Raw genomic sequence first — 17497 nt, 5'->3', positions numbered from 1 at the left:
AGTCACTCCACAAAACCGAGCAGGGCCACCTCCACAGCACTTATTAGGTGGCAGGTGGCTACCAAGCCCATGACTGCCAAAGCTTAAATGATTCAAAACCTGTGGTCTCGGGCTCCAGGACAACACCGGCGTCTGTACAATTCCCTCGAGGGGGGCCTTTTCAAGAATATGTGTCAAAGACATACATACCTGGGAAAACTGGACAGATCTAGTGCCAAGGCCATTTGCACATCACACCAAAGTGTCTCTGACTTGAAATCTTTGTTGTCTGGGCTGGAAGTGGTGCTTTATAACGCATTCAATTCTCCAGTCTATTTGGGTGAAAATTCCGGTTTCTGGGCCAGCAAAATTGTGTTGCTAGCTAGCAGTAGGGTAAGCTCTGTGTCGCTTCCAAGGTTGTTCCCTGGATTCACTGCTTTGTTCCTATAGGTCCACAGAAGCTGCACAAGTGCACACATGTAATCTCCCAGATTAGAGTATTACTATTTTACTTGTATCCTCCCCAGTCACCTGTCAATCACTCTGTACAGGGTCAATCAGTATCATGGACCAGGTTTCACTCCTTTGCGGTATCTCCGAGAGTGTTTTGTTCTGCTCGAGGTTGGCCTCTCTATTTCTGGCCCGGATCTATGCATTTACTGCACGGAGCTTGGCATCTGTAGCCTGAGTCTCTACGTATCTCCTGACCTTCCCTGCATTTGGTATCAGGGTTTACATAGGAAACATCTTGAGAGACTGTTCTAGTCTCGCCATATGAGTACTCTGCCGTCATTCTAGTCAACGGCGCCGTCAAGACGGTGCTCCTCAGCCTGTGCGTCGTCACAAGGCTGAACATGGACCTATTGTATCTTTGCCACTGTTATCAACATTTTATGCTCTTTAAACGCTGGGTCTTGAGCGTTCACCGCAGTTTGTACCTACTTCTAAAATCAGGCAACTCAAGTCGCACCCTACATGTCTTCTGTCTCAAGTGCTAGCTTCTTATTCTCTACACAGTTTCCAAATGCTTGACCTCCACACCCTCGTTCGATCAGAGATGCAGAGAACTCTACACCCTGGTCTATTATCAAAGACGCAGCAATAGAATTCCATATTTTGAGTAGACGGTTACAAGGGAAGTGGATACATGCAAGATATGTACTTAAGTATCCACAAGCATGCATTCCTAGGATAGGAAATACCCGAGCGGCCGGGGTTGACCCTTCGCTGTTATCTTCAGGGCTGTCTGCAGAACTTTCGCTCCCTAAATACTCCCACTGCCAAATACTCTCAACGCCGCCCTAAATTCAAACAAATCAACCGAGCTATGGCACACCATACCTATTTCTACAAGAGTAAACACGCCCTTCTGACGGGCCACGCCATTTACTCTCGAGATACTGTTTCGAAATGTGTCTCTGAGACGGAGTCGCTGCCTATGTCGCCTTTGCAATCATCTTGAGGAGCCAGCTTGGTAGAATCTTCAGAGCCGTGGGTCGCCGGGCCTGAACGGACCGAGTATATCTGGTCTCGCGCGGACTGCTTGCGGAAGGAGACATGGCGCAGGCGATCCGACTCGGCTGGGGTGAGTCGGAGCTATGGGATGAGGTCAGCTTCAAATACCATCGCTTGTGGTGGTGTGTCCGTGGGGACTTTTTTTCCCCATGTGCTCACATATGTTTCTACACCCATGGCGTGCAGGATGAGCGCGATAAAGGCCGACGCCCCGCTGGCGATGGAGAGGGCGACGTTGACCTCGATCGGGAGGCCGTAGTAGTTGGCCGTTACAAGGACCTGCTGGTCTGGATTGGCCCCTGAGAAGTAGGCCGCGCAGTTGGGCCAGGCGTTCTCGATCACGGGCTGCGGCAGGACGCCGTCGCTGTTGATCTGGGCGCATGGGCGTAGGGATGTGTACCCCTGGCCGCTGACTGCGCGACCGGCGATGTTCTGTATAAGGCGCATGGTGATTATGCTTGAGGCCTAGGGGGTTTGTCAGCCCATAAATGTTTTGGGCTCGTGATTGCTCGGGCCATGCGATTCATGAAGATGAATGAGACCTACCAGGACCCAGGCTCTCAACATCCACGCTCGGTGCTGATCGATCTGCAGCCTCCTGATACTGATGATAGCCAGTGCGAGGGATATTGTTACCGATGCGCCAAGCAGCACGTTGGCCACCTGGAATGCCACCTCTCCTCCGAATGAATTGCTTGTTGCCATCAACCCGCCGGCCAGAGCAACTGCCATCAACAGTATCACGATGTACCCGTTGACCCGGTGGAACAAGACTGCTCTTTGCCTAATGACCGGCACGAACTGGAAGAACAACAGCAAGCAGCATGGGATGATGGCGAAGATGTGCATCATCATGCCGATCTGCTCCTGCCCGCCGTTGAGAAAGAAGTAGCACTCCCCAGGCGCAGCGTGGAGACTTGGTGTCAAGGAGTTCCGTTTGCAAAACACGCCATAGTAGTCGAGATAGGGAGCTCGACTCAAGGTGAAGCCGAGCAGGCCGAGGGCCAGGAAGCACCAGAGAACAAAGTTGTAGCCATTCCGGAAACCGAGGAGCAAGTGTAGTCTCTGCCATGAGGCGGCGAGGGCTTTGGGAGCACGTATATGAGTGATATGCGACGTCATGGTCACAACGCAGGAGGCTCTTGGGAATCTGCAGGGTCACGCCTGTGTCACTCCCGGAGGGCAGAAGCCGAGGAACAACAGGGAATTTATGAAGAGACTGTTGATGTGCAGGAAGGAAGCAGTAGAGAGGAGGGTCGCTTAGGAAGCGAGTGTCTCGGTTTGATCGAGCGCCAGGTGGGAGTTGATCGCTCGGCTATAAATAAGGCGAGCCCGCCCCAGCCTTACTAGGCCAGAGTCATATTGACGGGAGCAGAATCTCACACCCGGCGGGACCTGGCAAAGACATGACAAGCGTCAGGGCGCCTGTCATGATGAGGCGGGAATTCAATTCACAATGGCCCTTTGGACTGTGATAGACCAAAGGACTATCTGCTGCCTTTTGGGATGGATTTTCGGGGTCACCTCATCCGAAAGCGGTGTCTCGGCCGTACTGCGATTGTCTTGTCACCAACGTAGGCGTTGCTGAACAGTCATGAGCAGGCATGATCAAGTGCAGGCCAGGAGGCGGGTGATGGGCCGCGGCGGGAGGTCGCCTTGCACCCCCTCGTCGCCCATGGACCTTGCCACCACGAGCGGTAGTGGTGGAAGTGTGTGGTGGCCGGGCGCATGGGCAGTTCGTAGGCGTCGTGGTCCGCCAGTTCGCACCGGACCCGTCGACAGGGCAGGATCCGGGTGACAGAGGACGAGCCCCTGCTGTCATGCTCGCTTCGGCCGGCCAACGAAGTTCTCAACGCCTGGGTTGGGAAGGGGGCGGGTTCCGCGGACATTTCAACAAGGCGGTTCAGTTTAGTGATCTACATATGCTATTCTTTATGGGCGGGGGAGGCTGTTGTGATAGATAGAGGTGTCTGTCGAGGCCGGCCACGGTGATGACTGTTGAGGCGTTCGGATGAGACATGCATTTCGGAAGAGGGTAGTGGGCGGGAAGCGACGTCGAGCCTCCCGATCCTGGTCAGCAGAAGGTGTCGGGTGAGACAGTGACATCTGGCAACGACAATGCGGGCCAAGGCCATGGGTATTGTAGCCGAGGAGGTGTAGGGGGGCGTCTCGTGATATCTTGGCACGCATACGATATGTGATGGCTCATCTTGGACGCGAAGGCTGGCTGGCCTCAGAGGCACCCCGATGGCCGTCGGTGAGGCGGGCATGTTCTCAGCATGGCTTGGAGGAAAAGCAAAGAAGAGCACAACAGAACGTGTTTGTATGCGGATGCGTCTTTCGCCTCTTCGCTGGCCACGCCGTTGCCAGCAGGATGATTGCCAATATCTCGGCCCGGTGCACGTTTGATTGGGTAGGTGGCCCTGTCAGTGCCGAATTGTGCCACCGCTTGGCAGGTCAATATTGCGAGTGATGTCGATGTGGCAGATGCGCCAGCCGTGGAGGAGACGGAAGCTTGTGGTGGCTTGGGAGGGCAGACAGTGGCATGCTCGGAATTCCACATTGAACGCCAAGGCGGCATTGTTGAACCGAAGTCGACCAGGACTGGGCAGTCTTTAATTCAACGTCGTTCGTCTCGTCTTTGGGCGTTGATGACTAAGCGACTAAGGGGACCCTTGGTTCAGGCGAAGCTTTTCCTGCAGGCCATCCATCTCCCGAGGTCCACCCACAACTGCACCACTCTCCACTTTCCGCTCGGCAAAACATACTGTGCTGTGCTGTGCTGTACGCGCATTAATTGCTCCAACACCACCTACTGCGTATTGCAGTCTGGCAAATCTCACGATGGAACCCCCCCCCGTTGGAGCCCGTTGGGGCCTGGCCCACCCATACGAGAGCCCTCGCTGCTGCCAGGCCAGGGGGCTGAATTGGGGGTGTTATTTTAGGATTTGGTAGTTTGGGGACCCTGCAGATTCGTGGATCCCTGCTCCTCCTGCCTACTGGGAGCTTATTTCCCATTCACATGCACGCCCAACGCACAACCAACACCCTCCGCTGCTCATCCTCCAACCTCCGTGTCCACATGCTCCAGACCATTGTGCCCAAGCTTCCAGGCTTGGTCTTTGAGCGCCCGCCCGTCAGATCAGTCGGACCCGTGAGCAGCAACCTAGCTGTCCTGGGGCAGACAAACATACGGCAACATGTCGCAGGAGCAGGAGCCGCAGCCGCAGCCCGGCGTCTCGGCTCGGGACTTTGCAACTGAGTTGCCACCTATAAACACGTCAATCTCAGAGCCCTCTAGGCCGCCGACGCAAGAGACGCCCTCACGACCTGCGCGAGTCCACTACGAAGTCGAAGATGGTTCCCACACTGGCCTCATCCGTCAGGCGACCACCTCCTCGCGTTCCGCCACGAGACCGGACCCAGAGATGCCCCTCTCGCCCCGATCCCCTCGCTCCCCAATCCGTCGTCGCGTCACACGAGCAAACACATTCAAGAGCATCGACGACTTCAGCGAGTTCGAACACGAAAAGGGCTGGCATCCCGGTGCAGAGCCCGGGTTGGATCCTTTCAAAACAGATGGAGGACGCGCTTCCCTCGCAAAACTCTCCGCCGCCTGCGAAATAACTGTCGTCGATTTTTCCCAAGACAACATCCACGTCACAAGGCTCGATAATGACGGTCTTGGGCCTTTTCTCAAGGAGCCACAGCCGAAATGGGCCAAGTGCCGATGGATCAACATCAAGTAAGCCCTTCTCTCTCTTTATGACCCCTCGCGGGACTGACGTCGTCACAAGTGGTCTGTCGTGGGATGTTGTCTCGACACTGGGCAAGCACAAGCAGCTGCACAAGCTATCTGTCGAGGATTTGTTGAACACGAGAAACAGGACCAAAACAGACTGGTGAGTAGGAGGGATACTTCCTGGTGCGCATCTTGTCGCGCTCACCAAGATGACTAGGTACGCAAACCACGCCTTCATCGTCTTCACGATGATAAAGCTCGTCCGTGTGTCGCACGAAGACTCGAGCAGCGACTCGGACTCCGACTCGGAAATTGGCAGCCGTAACGGCGGAAAGGCCCGCAGGAACAAGAAGGGTTCCGGCTTCGCAAAAGGCATCTCGTCAACCGTCAGGGGCATGATCGGGAGGACCAAGCAGCAAGGGCGAACTAACCCGGAAAAGTCGCTCGAGAATGGCACAGAGACCTCCAGGTTCCAGCTTCAATCGTACGACACTGACCTCTCGACGGCCTCAGGCGCAACGCTCGAGAGAACGGTTCAACGGTACAATTCTGGGCCCAACGAGGCGAGGGTCGAGTTCATGGAAAAGAATGCCGCCTTGTCTTCGCTTGACTTAGCTGTCATTGCTGAGCAAGTGTCTATGTTTATCACTAATGACAACACTCTTATCTCTTTCTTCGAACTCTCGGCGGACATCATCGAGAAGCCCATCCTCACACGGCTGTATACACGGGATACGGTCCTCAGGCAGTCCTGCGATGCGTCAATGGTCGGGCAAGCTGTCATAGACGCCGTTATCGACCTGGCCATACCTGTTAGTACGACATACGGGGATGTTATCGGCGATTTGGAATTGGATATTTTGACTCGTCCAAATATAACACACACCAAAAAGCTTTATATCATTATAACCGAGCTCAACAAAATTCTGAGTTTCATAACCCCAGTCATCAACCTAATCAACGCACTGCGTGACCACAAAACGGCATTGAGCCAAGGTAAGACCCCCCCCCCTTTTTTTTCTCGTCTTCGGTGCCCCCGGCTGTATCTAGGCGTGCGAGGCCATGCATTGGTCGGTTGAATTCCAGTCATCCGGCGTGGATGCAACGCATTGTCTAGACGCTTCCATGCTTGTTTTGGTGAACCAACTAACAATCATGTAGAATCTGCTACGCTTCACCTGCAAGACAGTTCGAAGGGTGTCATCATCACGCCGATGACATATACGTATCTCGGGGACGTACTGGATCACTGTGTGCTGATCCAAGAATCCCTCAACGCTATCAAGGCCCAGGCAGATGGGCTGATCAACTTGATCTTCAACACCATCGCCGCATACCAGAACGAAAGCATGAAACAGCTGACACTTGCCACAATCTTCTTCCTCCCGCTGACCTTCCTCACGGGATACTTTGGCGTGCGTCCTCAACCTACACCACACCTCCTCGCCGGGCTTGGATCGCTGACCACCTTGGACACTACAGCAAAACTTCGAGCCCTTCACCGATCTGGATCGTGGCATCACATTCTTGTAAGTGCTTTTGACCTCGCAGGCAGGCAGGCAGGCCTCGAATCGAAGCGCTCCCGACAAGGCTGACAGGACTCGACAGCTGGATGATCGCCGCACCGATGAGTTTCGCCACGGTTCTGGTCCTGATGAGGGAGCCGATCTTTGACTATATTAAGAGCTTCATAGTGAGACGCTCCATACTGCGGTCGAGGAAGAACCGGCGGGATCGAAGCAAAAAACGCCGCTAGCAAAAACTGCTGAACTAGCTTTACCCCCGTGTTGTACGCACACACACACACACACACATCGCAAGAGGCCCTGCATAGCTTTGGTTGCCTCGAGAGAGGCGAACCGAAGAAATTGTACCAGCAGGAACCAGTATTCCTTGTCAATCACATATGTGAGCTCTCCGTTGATCGAGCTTGCTCGTGCAGGACGTTCTCGCGTCATGAAATGAATTCGACCGTCAGTATTGTTGCGCAAGGCAACATTGAAGTCCTTTGGGAATCTGGTGTATGGCGTCAGTCTCTTACTCTGGGCTTCCTCCTGCCTCCAAATCGATCCCCCTCGTGCTCGTTACCCCACAGCATTTCATCATGCCTTGTGACACCACAGTCACTTGTCGGGCTTGCAGGTGGGCCCATGCTGTGCTCCGTGATATTGGTCGCGGGTGGGTCACCCCATCTCTTGCGACTGCGGCCGTCCGAGAACCCCTCACCGCACGGGGACAACATATGATTTCCATTTATTGATAACGACCACGTTGTGTCACCCCATTTGATGAACATTTTCAGAACGGCTCGCGGGACTTTTGGCACTAATTGTGCTCGGAAACAACCACGGAGAGAGGTGGAAAGATGTGGGGAAGGGGGTGCATCGCGCACAAGGACTGAAACAGTGTGGTGCTGTTGCCCAGCCGAGGCCAGGTCGTCAGGTTCAAGCTGTACCGTCAAAGAGCAACTATGTTCTGTAGGCACACTGGAAGGTAAATTTAGGTGCTACTGGATCGACTAAAGGGGCCTCCGTCTTCCTGGATGGAGTAGGAACAAGAAGTCAAACGAAACGATATTTACAAGTCCTTGCGACCCCAGCTCTCCCCCTCTCCGCCCAATTCTCACGAGTCCAAAGTAAACAGAGCCGCCGAGTCTTCGCAAGGTCCAGCTACCAGTCTTGATTGCCCAACAATGAGGCATGTCTTGTTGCCTTCGCTGACCGGTGCAATCGCGAGGCTGTTTCCCCCGGCGAAGGGGAACAGCTGGCCCGGGTTCGTCTTGCCCGAGCCGTCAGCTCTCCCGCCGCAGGAGAACAGGTTGACCTGGTCTTCACGTTCCCTTCGGGCGTCGAAAGAGATGCAACCCTGAGTGGCCGTGCTCACGAGCAGGGTGGCTTCCCCGCCACTGCCGTCGTTGTGCTTGCCCGAAGTGATCAAGTCCCATTCGGTGGAGTTGGCGCAGTCTGCGAAGACCACAGGGATGAGGTTCATCCTGAAATCGCCCGAAAGAGGATCCACCGAGAGACATTGGCCTCCGGAAGTGCGTATCTTGGTGCTGCTTACGGCCCGCACGGCTGAGTCGTCGCGCTGCTGGGCCTCCTCCACCGCGGCGGAATCAATCTTGGTGGTTGCTATGAGTCTGTTAGCAAGATAAGATATTACACAGCAGCCTCGATCTCGGGACTTACTTTGATTGCCCGTTCCCGGGGTGGTGGGGGAAGCAGATGGGGTTGGTGTGCTGAAGAGAAATTCTTGTGCGGCGTCTCCGGGACTGCAATCAGAAACGTCCAGGACATTGTTGTTGACGGCCAGACACTTCCCCGGGGCATTCTGCGGCTGAAACGACTGAGGGCCATCTGGCTGGCTGAAGGGAAAGATCTGAGAGTTGGTCTCCTTTCCACCTATTGAGAGTCAATATGTTGTCCATCGAGAGAGGGGGGGGGGGGACAAAGGGTTGACTGACTCCCATCAGCTCTGCCGCCACAAGAAAAGAGAATGACCTGGTCACCCGCAGCCCGGCGAGGGTCGAAGTTGAAACAGGCGCCGGTGGTAGTGCTCACGACGAGCATGGACTGAGGAGTGCTGATGTGCTTCCCAGCAGTGATGATGTCCCATTCTTGTCCCTCGGCTGCTCCACATTGGGTGACTTGGATGGGGGTCAAGTTGGCCCGGAAGTCACCTGAGAGCTTGTCGACCGAGAGACATCTGCCGTCGGAGGTCTGCCAAAGCTCGGTCAGCTGGGTGATGAGGCACGATCAGAAAGCAGGGCACACCTTGATGTTGATATTAGACGAGGCCCTGGTAGCATCGGCGTCACGTGGATGGGCCTCAGCCACGGCAGCTTGATCAAGGGATATGACTGCTCTAGCGTGGATGGCTGGGCTCGCAGAGGCGAGTGCCGCAGAGGCGAGGAGAGAGACCAGCTTGGAATGCATGGCGAGGGTGGTGGCGTTTTGAAGATGAATAGACTGTGTGCAAGATGTAAGGAATGTTTGGTACTGAGATGCTGGAAAAAGGAGTCTATGCTGCTGCTGCTATGCTGGATGATGTGGACCAAGATGAAAAGAACGGAGTTGGCAGAAAGTCGAAGGACGCAAGTAAACCAAGCAAAAAGAGGGTCAAGGGGATCTCGTTGACCAGAACATGACAGGAAGTCGTGACTGCTCTGCCATAAGTTGATCTGTGGGAAGGTGTGTCAAGGAGGACTTGACCACTTATACAGAAAAAGCAGACAGGTGCACCTTTGCTGCAGCCACACTCGTGGGTTTTGGCGCAGTTGTTTCCAGTGGGTTTCGTGGCGTGGCCAATATTGGCGCCTGGGTCTGGGGGGTGGCCGCACCTACAGGAGCAAGGCGCGAACATGCAACTTGGGGCCGTCCGTCCTGGCCGCGAACGCTTCACTGGTTCACTGGTTCACTGGGCTAGCATGTCAGGCCGGCCAACCACGGGCCTCTGGAAAGCAGCGTGAGAAGCAGGGGCGTTGAGGAAACGCCAAGTCATAGCGGCCCCTGGGTGAGGCCTGCTGTTGAGGCTGCCAGACGAAACCCACGTTGTTGCACAGGGGGGCGCCCCTGGCGCTACCTGCCATCTGAACCTGCCACAGTGGGGTCAGCATGGGTTCCCCCTGCCGCCAGAAGTCCCAGTGCGTGCGATTGGGCAGGAGCCCAACCCTCATCCGAATCAGGAAGTCATGGATCGCTGCTGCTAATACATGATGCAGATGCCTAGACCAGCACAAGCTCTTGAATGCTTTCCTCGCCACCCCAAAGATCACGAATGCGGGCTTTGCACTCTTCCACAGATCTCCTCCCTCGTCCCCTCTCATCAGTCTGAACAGGTTGCGGCCCGGGCATGTCCAGCCAGATATTGTCTACGTGGAAGCAACCAACGCGGGAAAATCTCCTCTCGTCCTCTTCCCCCACCAACACAATCCCACCCAAAAACCGGCTGCCGTTAACTACGACCAGCAACCTCAGATTTGATCTCGAGCCTGGCTGGACCCTCGGATCATTGTCATCGTCAAAGATCAAATACCCCCCCATGTGATCCTCCAAGTTCTCCGCCACTTTGTCTCTCCAAAAGTGACTCTGAAAGGAAGAGAATGATTGGAGTACGCCACGAACATAGAGCTCGGCTGTTCGGACCTTGCCGAGTGGCTCGCTTGCCGATGCAAGATCAACTGTGATTCCGAGAACCTCGAAATCTGGGTTCCGCCACCAGTGCCTCAGCATGTGTCTCCACCAACCTGCTCCTCCTTCGCGAGACGCCCAGCTCCACGACGGCCGTGACTTCGGGCCAGGCGAGTTTCCCGCAGACTTGATGGAGTACCAGACCAAACCCGAGGGCAGGTCGGACTCCCAAAGCCCACAAATGTATTGGTCCCCCAACACCGACTCGAAGTGTTTCGCTATTCCCGAGATCGCAGGCAGTCGGTCGGTAGGATATGTCAACTTTCGCTTGGTGTAAACTTCCACAAGGCCGTACCATGTTGCGAGAACTGTAGCGCTCGGGAAAATAATGTCACCTTTTCGCAATATCGCCATGGTGTTCCCCACAATCTTTGATGCATCGGAATAATTGGTGTAACTGCTCACTCTGCCGCCAACCCATCCGTCGCTTTGTTGAGCCACTGTCTCTGAGCAATGGCAGCTCCAGGTCGTCTGGTTGGCGCGGTATTGGAGTCGACGGCCGGAGAAGAGCATCTCTTGAAGCGTCCACGCCCTCTCGTACCAAGGCTCCACTGTGTCGAGTTCATTAGGCCTGAGAATTACAGGCAATGCCTGCACAGATTGCTCTTTGTCGCCCTCCAGCTGTACTTCGAACACCAATCCAGGCCGTCCAAATTCAAAGCTGGTTCTCTTTAACGTCGATTTTCGCTTGGACAGAAACCCCTTCTGGACATCCTTCGCCGCAGATGCTACAATCGTGAGGGTGGCATTTCGGTAGATCTCACCCATCCGGCCCAGCTCCCTGGCTTTGAGAGCTTCGTCATCTTGGAAGACACAAAGGGCATCGACCCAGAGATACTTGAACCCAAGCTGCCTCGTGACTATAACGCTGTCTCGAATGGTGGGATCTAGCTGTTGCACGCTGACTCCAGAGGCCAGAACAGTTCGGTTGCTTCTGCTCAGCATGATCCTTTGCGATCTTTTCCCCCAGCAATATGACAGAGATATATATCGCTCCCTGAGGTCTTCATGGACTTTGACCAGTTTGATTTTGTCTTGATCGGAAACGTCAAGGACCATGGATGGCATCTGACTTGGGCGAAGGCCTATTCCACACCCATGTTCTACCTCGCACTTTTTCAACCATTGCTTGATCAGTGCCACCGAGGAAGGATTCTGGGGCATCAGGTTAATAGGGCCACTGAAGAGATTTCTCGCAACATCTGGAACATTGTTAGTACAAGCTTTGGACAAGCCACACGAGACAAAGTATACGTGCCTGGAAGTTTCAAAGCCAAGAACTCCGTCCGGTATTGAACCAAGGGGAGTGCGCCATCGGTACGCCGGGGTACCCAAATAGAAGAACCAGTCCCAGCAGCCTCCCTCGGCACAATCAACTCGACTAATGCAGTGACTGGTCTTTCTTTCATCAAATAACCCACGTATGAGTATCCCAATTTGATACGCACGAAATCTGTCTCGGTGACAGGGGCTTCAACAGTTGCTCCCGCTGAGAAGCTCCAGGAGACACCTCTTTGGCGGTAGAGACGCCGGAACTCCTGCTCGTCTTCCCACCCAAACGATACAGCGAAATACTGCCAATAATCATCCAGAGACGGGCCATGGTGAATCTTGGAGCCGAGAGCGATTTTATTCTTCCGCCTTCTTATCATCGCCTCCAAGCCGATATAGATAAGCTGGTCTCGAATCATGATCCAGAAATCACACCCAGCCTCAGCAAGGTCTCGCACTTTCCTCCCGGTCGTGTCAATTTCAGAGAACTTGTATTTTATGTTCTGCTTCCAGTCCGAGATGTGGTCAACAAGCGGCCTGATCCTGAAGCTATTGCACTGCTCGCACGAGTGCCCTTTGACGTCGTCGGATCCTAGCTCGCGTTTCAGGCGCAGGATTTCATAGTCGATGAGAGAAGCCGCGCCATGGCCTGTTCTGTCGAGTGTCGATTCCATGGTTGCTTGTAAACAAATCCCGGATGGAGCCCGGTCCTGCAACAGACGCAGCAGATGTCTTTGTCAGAAAAGATGGGAGAAACATTTCGGGACTTCAAGCTCCAGGACTGCCTCAGACAACTCTATTCAGCCGGAGTGGCTGTGTTGTTTGCGGGGTTCGCGCAGTCAAGGCAGGTTATCATGCCGTCAGCTGCAGGACAAGTCATGAGATGCGTTCAAGTTGTGGTGGTGCCTGCAGGCTCTGGCCGTCCTGAAGTCGTACAACCTGCAAGGGGAGGAATCCTAAGCCAAGAAAGGATTCTGCCACCATTTTTGAGATCTCTATGCATCTATGGGTTACAACAAAATCATCCAGCCTTATTTTTGGAGGTTTTAGTCGAATTTTAAGGACTTGATAGATAGACTTTCGAGACTATTGCCAGTAGGACTCCGGATTAAAGATTCCATTTACTATGGGTTAGTAAAGGGCTGTGCAGAGTGATCAACATTGATATTCAGACTGTCTACCAAGTCTCACCACACATCCACAGAGCTTGGTACCACGTTGAGGAAGTCTATCGCCATCTAGACGTATTCTAATCTAACTCCATCTACAGCTTTCAAGGGCGGACAGAGCTCAGATCATAGAGAAGATAGAGTTCTATGGAATATGGCATAGAGAAAACGATCGCAAATATGCTAAAGAATGTTTGCATAGAGGACTAACAAGGAAAAGTAAGGCTAAAAAAAAGGACAGTGGATCAATGAGGCTCGAACCTAACACCAATCTACTGAAGCGAAGTGTCCGAAGACTAGTGGGGAGTCTCACTACTAGGCATAACAGTGTGTGTGTTGAGCTAATTCGCTGGTGTAGGTATATTGTTTCCAAGACCTCTATAACACCAAGTCAAGTGGGTTGTCGGTGACCGGTACGTACTTGAGTGTCTTCACTCCCGCAACTTGAAGGCAAGTCCGGAGGAGGTTTCCTTCTCAAGGGAGGACAGGACTCTCCCATGTGCAACATGCACATGTGCTTCGAGCGGGGACTTCCAAAGGCTGGGAAGCATCGCAAAAGAGGTAAACAACCTCGGAAGGGAGACGAACGAGGAGAGAGGGGGCCCGAGGAAACTAAAAATACATGACGAGCCTTCACTTGGGAGACGCTAAAGGGGAAGGGGAAGGAAATAATGTCAAAATAAAAGGAGTGTCAGATCGATGTAGGCTTGAACTCGAGGCGTTCAAAGGACTTGGGTTGTGACGCGAGTCTCAAAAAATCCAAAAGCGAAGTTAATTTCGAAGATTAGACTGAGTCGAAATCCAGCCATTGAAAGTCTTGTCTTTTTTAATTGAGCTACTTCACTGCTGACATTAGTTTCTAAAAGTCTTATTACCCCGTGTTGACCGATTGTTGGGTGGTATTGGGGGCTGGTGGCTTTGTTCCAGGGTTCGTGGCTGGGGCCAGGCTGACGGGCTGACGGCCGCAATGCGGAGTGCTACAGTAGGAGTGCCTGAGTCACACCGAAAAGTAGAGGAACATGCCACACCACAATAGCAGACCGGCCCTGCCTATAGAGGTAGGCAACAACGCAACGCCGTACACGGTAGTGTTATTTCATGGGGCATGCAGTTAATCTCAAGCCAACACTGGCATGGGCCGAATCCGGCAAAGGACTGGAGTGGTGCTCTTCGTTATCGGCTCATGTGGGTGGAAGCGAGAAGGGTAACATTCATTTGGTACTGTAGCACCAATGTAGTAGTGTGGATAATTACCTGACACTGCCAGAAAACGGAGGCTTTTGGAGATTAGCAATATTAGTGGAAATCCTAGGCAAGTGATGGTATCATTCCCAACCCAACAAGAGGTCTCTGTACAACTACTAGTAACACTCGCGCGAGTATCCAGCAGAACACCGTGTCTTGGCATCTGAACCCGCTGCGCCCTTGGGAAGAAATCAACAACTTTGAAGCCTTTGAGTATGGTATGGCCGTCGACAACACAAATAAGTCGCTACCAGCTTTTGAAAGGCGACAAGTGCCCTGGTCAATCTATTTCTTCGAAATGAACACCTCCAGGCCTTCCTGCACAACAAAGAAGGTAGCGTGGGCCTCTAGCTCCCGTCCGGGGTTGACCAACTCAAAATGGTAGTCTCGTAGAAGTCGGGGGCAGACCTTGTTGATCTCGAGAAGGGCGAGGTTGCGGCCGATACAGACATGGCTGCCGCCGCCAAACTATACGGTCCACTGTTAGATTCACCCGTGCAGTCGATGTGGATATGGCATGGAAGTATTTACCTGGAACATAAACCTCTCCATCCTCCTCGCCTCCTCGGCGTCGCCCAGCCAGCGCTCCGGCCGGTACACATCCGCATCAGGCCCAAAGGTCGCCTTGTCGCGGTGGAGGACCCACCCGTTCACGGCGATGGTCACACCGCCGGGGAAGACCTGGCCGTCGATCTCGGCTCCCTCGGGGGGCACCAGGCGGGCGATGTTGAGGCCGACCGCGGGCCGCACGCGCATGGCCTCCTTGAGGCATGCTTGGAAGTACGGCAGATTCTGGGCCTCGTTCCACGATATGTTTCCGGAGGCGGGGATGGTGCCGTCCGTGACTGCCTTCTTGATCTCCTCCTGGATGCTGGCGTATACGCGCCGGTCCGAGAGTATGTGCCAGAAGAAGGACTGCATGGTTGAGGCAGTCGAGTCGGAACCGGCGAAGCTGTGACAGACAGTGTTAGTACCCCTGTGATCATAATCGTGCCAGGGTGTGGAGGTCGGAGAACACCACAGACGGCGAGACTTACATGGCACCGTGAGCAACAGCAAAGACATCTCCCTCGCCGAACTTTGAGGGATCCTTGAGATGGCCCTTGATCAGACTGGCTAGCAAATCCTGCCGTCCATCACCTCCCCTCCACTTGCCCTCGCTCTCCTTGTCGAAAGGCTTCCTCCTCTCGAGCTCCTCAAGCGCCATGCGAGTGATGAGCGCATCCTTGGTGGACTGACCCGGGATCAGACTTCGTAGTGGGTTCCTCCTCAGGAAGTGATCCATAAACGGAACTTGTCCGACGATGCCGTTATACCGCTGCATATCGTCGATGGTGCGAATAGCGCCGTCCACGTCGCGTCCCTGTTCCAGGAAGCCAAAGCTTCGGCTGAAGGCGACCTCGCCGAGGACGTCGAAGGCAAACCAGTGGAGCCAGTTGCCCAGGTCCACGATGGGACCATTTGAGAGGTCTTTGGTATGTCCATTGGCTACTCCGGCGGCCGAGTTCAGTTTCTGCATCAGCACCTCGATGGTGTCGTCGATGAACGGGCTGAGCTGCTGCATGGCCGCCATGCTGTAGGGCACATTGGCAACCTTCTTCTTCTGCGCATGAACATCTTCCCGATACTCAGTAAAGATGTCTGGGTTTTCCGGCGGTGGGAAGACACCATAGAACTTGGTCTTGTAGAAGCGCTTGCCAGCCGACAAGAGCGTGCGCGCGGCCTCGGGGGAGGACACGGAAACCTCGTTTGGTGCAATGCGCACGATGGGGCCGTACTTCTTGTGCAGCTCAATGTGCTCGAGGTGTGTGTGTGTGGAGGCCGTTGAGATGACCTTCCACAGCCTCGTGAAAGAGGCCAGCCATGGGCCGGGGTATTTTCGTAAAGGCGAGGCATATCTCCTGTACAATGCGCGCACAACGATCAAACCGGGGATCGTGACGAACCACCACTGAATTAAAAATGGTAGTATGCCATTGATAAAAGCCCGAGTGGGCGAAATGGTCCCACTCTCTGTTTGAAGCCTCTCGATGGGGCCAGCCATGGTTGCAGATATTTGAGCCCTGAAGTGTTGAACAGCGGGTGGAGAGAAAACAGGCAGCAATTACATGAAGACGAAAAGGGCGCAAGGGGGATTGCCCCTTGACCTTATAATATGAGATGCCGTGCCTAGATATCGTCGACGATCACTAGGTCCGCAGCAGACCATACCCCTCCCCTGCAACAACAAAACACCAGCATATTTGTCACCGTGGAGTAATCTGAATATCAGATCCATCGTGCGCTAGATCCGGCGATAGCTCGCGGGGAACCAAGATCTAAGCTCCCGAGGTCTTCTGTTGTCGTGGATGAGCAGCCTATCAACATTGCATCGGCTGGAGCATACCATATGGGCCCCACGTTCTGCGCCGCAGGCGCGCGGCGATTTGTGTCACGCTGGCCGTGTCGGAGTCAGTGTCAGTCAGTGTGTAGGTTGGGGTTGGTGGCCGTCGGCGAAACAAAGATTTGCCGACTCTCGTTGGCTCAGCCCAGCCATCCCGTTGCAGCGAGGAAGTACTTGGGGCCGCTTTATCGCTTGTCATTATGCGGGGGAATCATAGGGGTCGAGCGAGGTGCTCGGGGCGGTACTAAAAGTGGCAACCGATGGGGATGACGTCCAGCTGCTGTGAGCCATGACCGTTGAGAGTTTCGCCTAGCACTTTTGGTTTACGGGTAATCTCAACAGTGAACAACCAACCGGACGAGCCCAGCCCCGATGTCCGTATTTCCGTCGTGACAAGCAGATCTGCTGTGTGATGGTTCGATTTGCCAGTTGTGCGACAGAATCTAGTGCACCACACACAGTAGTAGAAGCACGACTCTCTGGTTCAACAAGGTCAGACCCCACAAATAGAAACATATCAGGCGACGGGATCGCGGGATTTACCCCAGATTTATGGGGTGCCGTACCCACAGCTGCGGCCTGCCAGCCTGCCACATCTGCCATGGCTGAGGGGAGCCGATGGTCCTGGGGCCGACCGAGTGCGCTAGACTCGGGAATAGAGGTGCGGTTGCCAGGCGTGGAAGGGGTGTCAGGGCCGAGATGGCTCTTCGCTTAGGGACATTGTTGTTCCGCCTATATATCATGCTCCATCACGGGGGTGACGGCCCATCAATGCGAACTTGCTCGCACTCCTGGCGACGTCCAAGAGCAGACTCGCGCGCATTGACCGACGCATCTCGGACCGTTGATGTGTGACGAAACCCTCTGAAAATAACATAGTAACAGTGATACAGGTGCGCAAAGTGGCACAGGTACATATTCATCCCATGTGTCGATGGTGTACTGGAGGATGCCAGGTAGGGCTCCATTCATTAATAAGACATGCAGCCTGGCTGCCTGGGCA

At 54.2% G+C, this 17497-nt stretch overlaps 5 protein-coding genes across 5 annotated transcripts; 1 reads left to right on the top strand and 4 right to left on the bottom strand.

The window, feature by feature from the left end:
* Positions 1 to 1073: 1073 nt before the first annotated feature.
* KVR01_004398 (uncharacterized protein) lies at positions 1074 to 4053 on the bottom strand. The gene is made up of 3 exons (XM_044791816.1): positions 2041 to 4053; positions 1654 to 1959; positions 1074 to 1575 (listed from the first exon to the last, which is right to left on the bottom strand). Exons 1-3 carry the CDS (start codon positions 2614 to 2616, stop codon positions 1366 to 1368), a joined length of 1092 nt encoding a protein of 363 aa, XP_044646562.1. The 5' UTR covers positions 2617 to 4053; the 3' UTR covers positions 1074 to 1365.
* A 182-nt stretch (positions 4054 to 4235) lies between these two features.
* On the top strand, positions 4236 to 6992 carry KVR01_004842 (uncharacterized protein; the record flags this gene model as incomplete). Its single annotated transcript, XM_044790368.1, has 6 exons — positions 4236 to 5239; positions 5292 to 5396; positions 5454 to 6232; positions 6398 to 6651; positions 6719 to 6765; positions 6845 to 6992. Exons 1-6 carry the CDS (start codon positions 4695 to 4697, stop codon positions 6990 to 6992), a joined length of 1878 nt encoding a protein of 625 aa, XP_044647006.1. The 5' UTR covers positions 4236 to 4694.
* Positions 6993 to 7858: 866 nt separating this feature from the next.
* On the bottom strand, positions 7859 to 9171 carry KVR01_004142 (uncharacterized protein; the record flags this gene model as incomplete). Its single annotated transcript, XM_044784081.1, has 4 exons — positions 7859 to 8367; positions 8425 to 8637; positions 8700 to 8955; positions 9010 to 9171. The coding sequence occupies 4 exons, from the start codon at positions 9169 to 9171 to the stop codon at positions 7859 to 7861; spliced, it is 1140 nt and encodes a 379-aa protein (XP_044646306.1).
* Positions 9172 to 9865: 694 nt separating this feature from the next.
* On the bottom strand, positions 9866 to 12469 carry KVR01_004028 (uncharacterized protein). The gene is made up of 2 exons (XM_044785852.1): positions 11684 to 12469; positions 9866 to 11627 (listed from the first exon to the last, which is right to left on the bottom strand). The coding sequence occupies exons 1-2, from the start codon at positions 12369 to 12371 to the stop codon at positions 9961 to 9963; spliced, it is 2355 nt and encodes a 784-aa protein (XP_044646192.1). The 5' UTR covers positions 12372 to 12469; the 3' UTR covers positions 9866 to 9960.
* A 1927-nt stretch (positions 12470 to 14396) lies between these two features.
* On the bottom strand, positions 14397 to 17403 carry KVR01_004564 (uncharacterized protein; the record flags this gene model as incomplete). The annotated part of the gene is made up of 5 exons (XM_044792672.1): positions 17061 to 17403; positions 16498 to 16973; positions 15149 to 16447; positions 14643 to 15063; positions 14397 to 14579 (listed from the first exon to the last, which is right to left on the bottom strand). The coding sequence occupies exons 3-5, from the start codon at positions 16153 to 16155 to the stop codon at positions 14397 to 14399; spliced, it is 1611 nt and encodes a 536-aa protein (XP_044646728.1). The 5' UTR covers positions 16156 to 16447; positions 16498 to 16973; positions 17061 to 17403.
* Positions 17404 to 17497: the final 94 nt, after the last annotated feature.

Source organism: Diaporthe batatas (genome assembly GCF_019321695.1).
Source record: "Diaporthe batatas strain CRI 302-4 chromosome Unknown Contig00004, whole genome shotgun sequence".
Taxonomy (NCBI): domain Eukaryota; kingdom Fungi; phylum Ascomycota; class Sordariomycetes; order Diaporthales; family Diaporthaceae; genus Diaporthe; species Diaporthe batatas.
The sequence above is the reverse complement of the archived record's forward strand: the minus strand, read 5'-3'. Positions and strand labels throughout refer to the sequence as shown.

What these genes read in the sequence shown, in the direction of transcription:
- KVR01_004028 (XM_044785852.1), bottom strand. Translation starts at nt 12,371, where the DNA reads ATGGAATCGACACTCGACAGAACAGGCCATGGCGCGGCTTCTCTCATC. An exon ending in CTTGGCTTTGAAACTTCCAG is followed by an intron (nt 11,628 to 11,683) that starts GCACGTATACTT and finishes ACAATGTTCCAG; the next exon opens with ATGTTGCGAGAAATCTCTTC.
- KVR01_004398 (XM_044791816.1), bottom strand. Translation starts at nt 2,616, where the DNA reads ATGACGTCGCATATCACTCATATACGTGCTCCCAAAGCCCTCGCCGCC. An exon ending in TGTTGAGAGCCTGGGTCCTG is followed by an intron (nt 1,960 to 2,040) that starts GTAGGTCTCATT and finishes CAAACCCCCTAG; the next exon opens with GCCTCAAGCATAATCACCAT. An exon ending in CCATGGGTGTAGAAACATAT is followed by an intron (nt 1,576 to 1,653) that starts GTGAGCACATGG and finishes CTCATCCCATAG; the next exon opens with CTCCGACTCACCCCAGCCGA.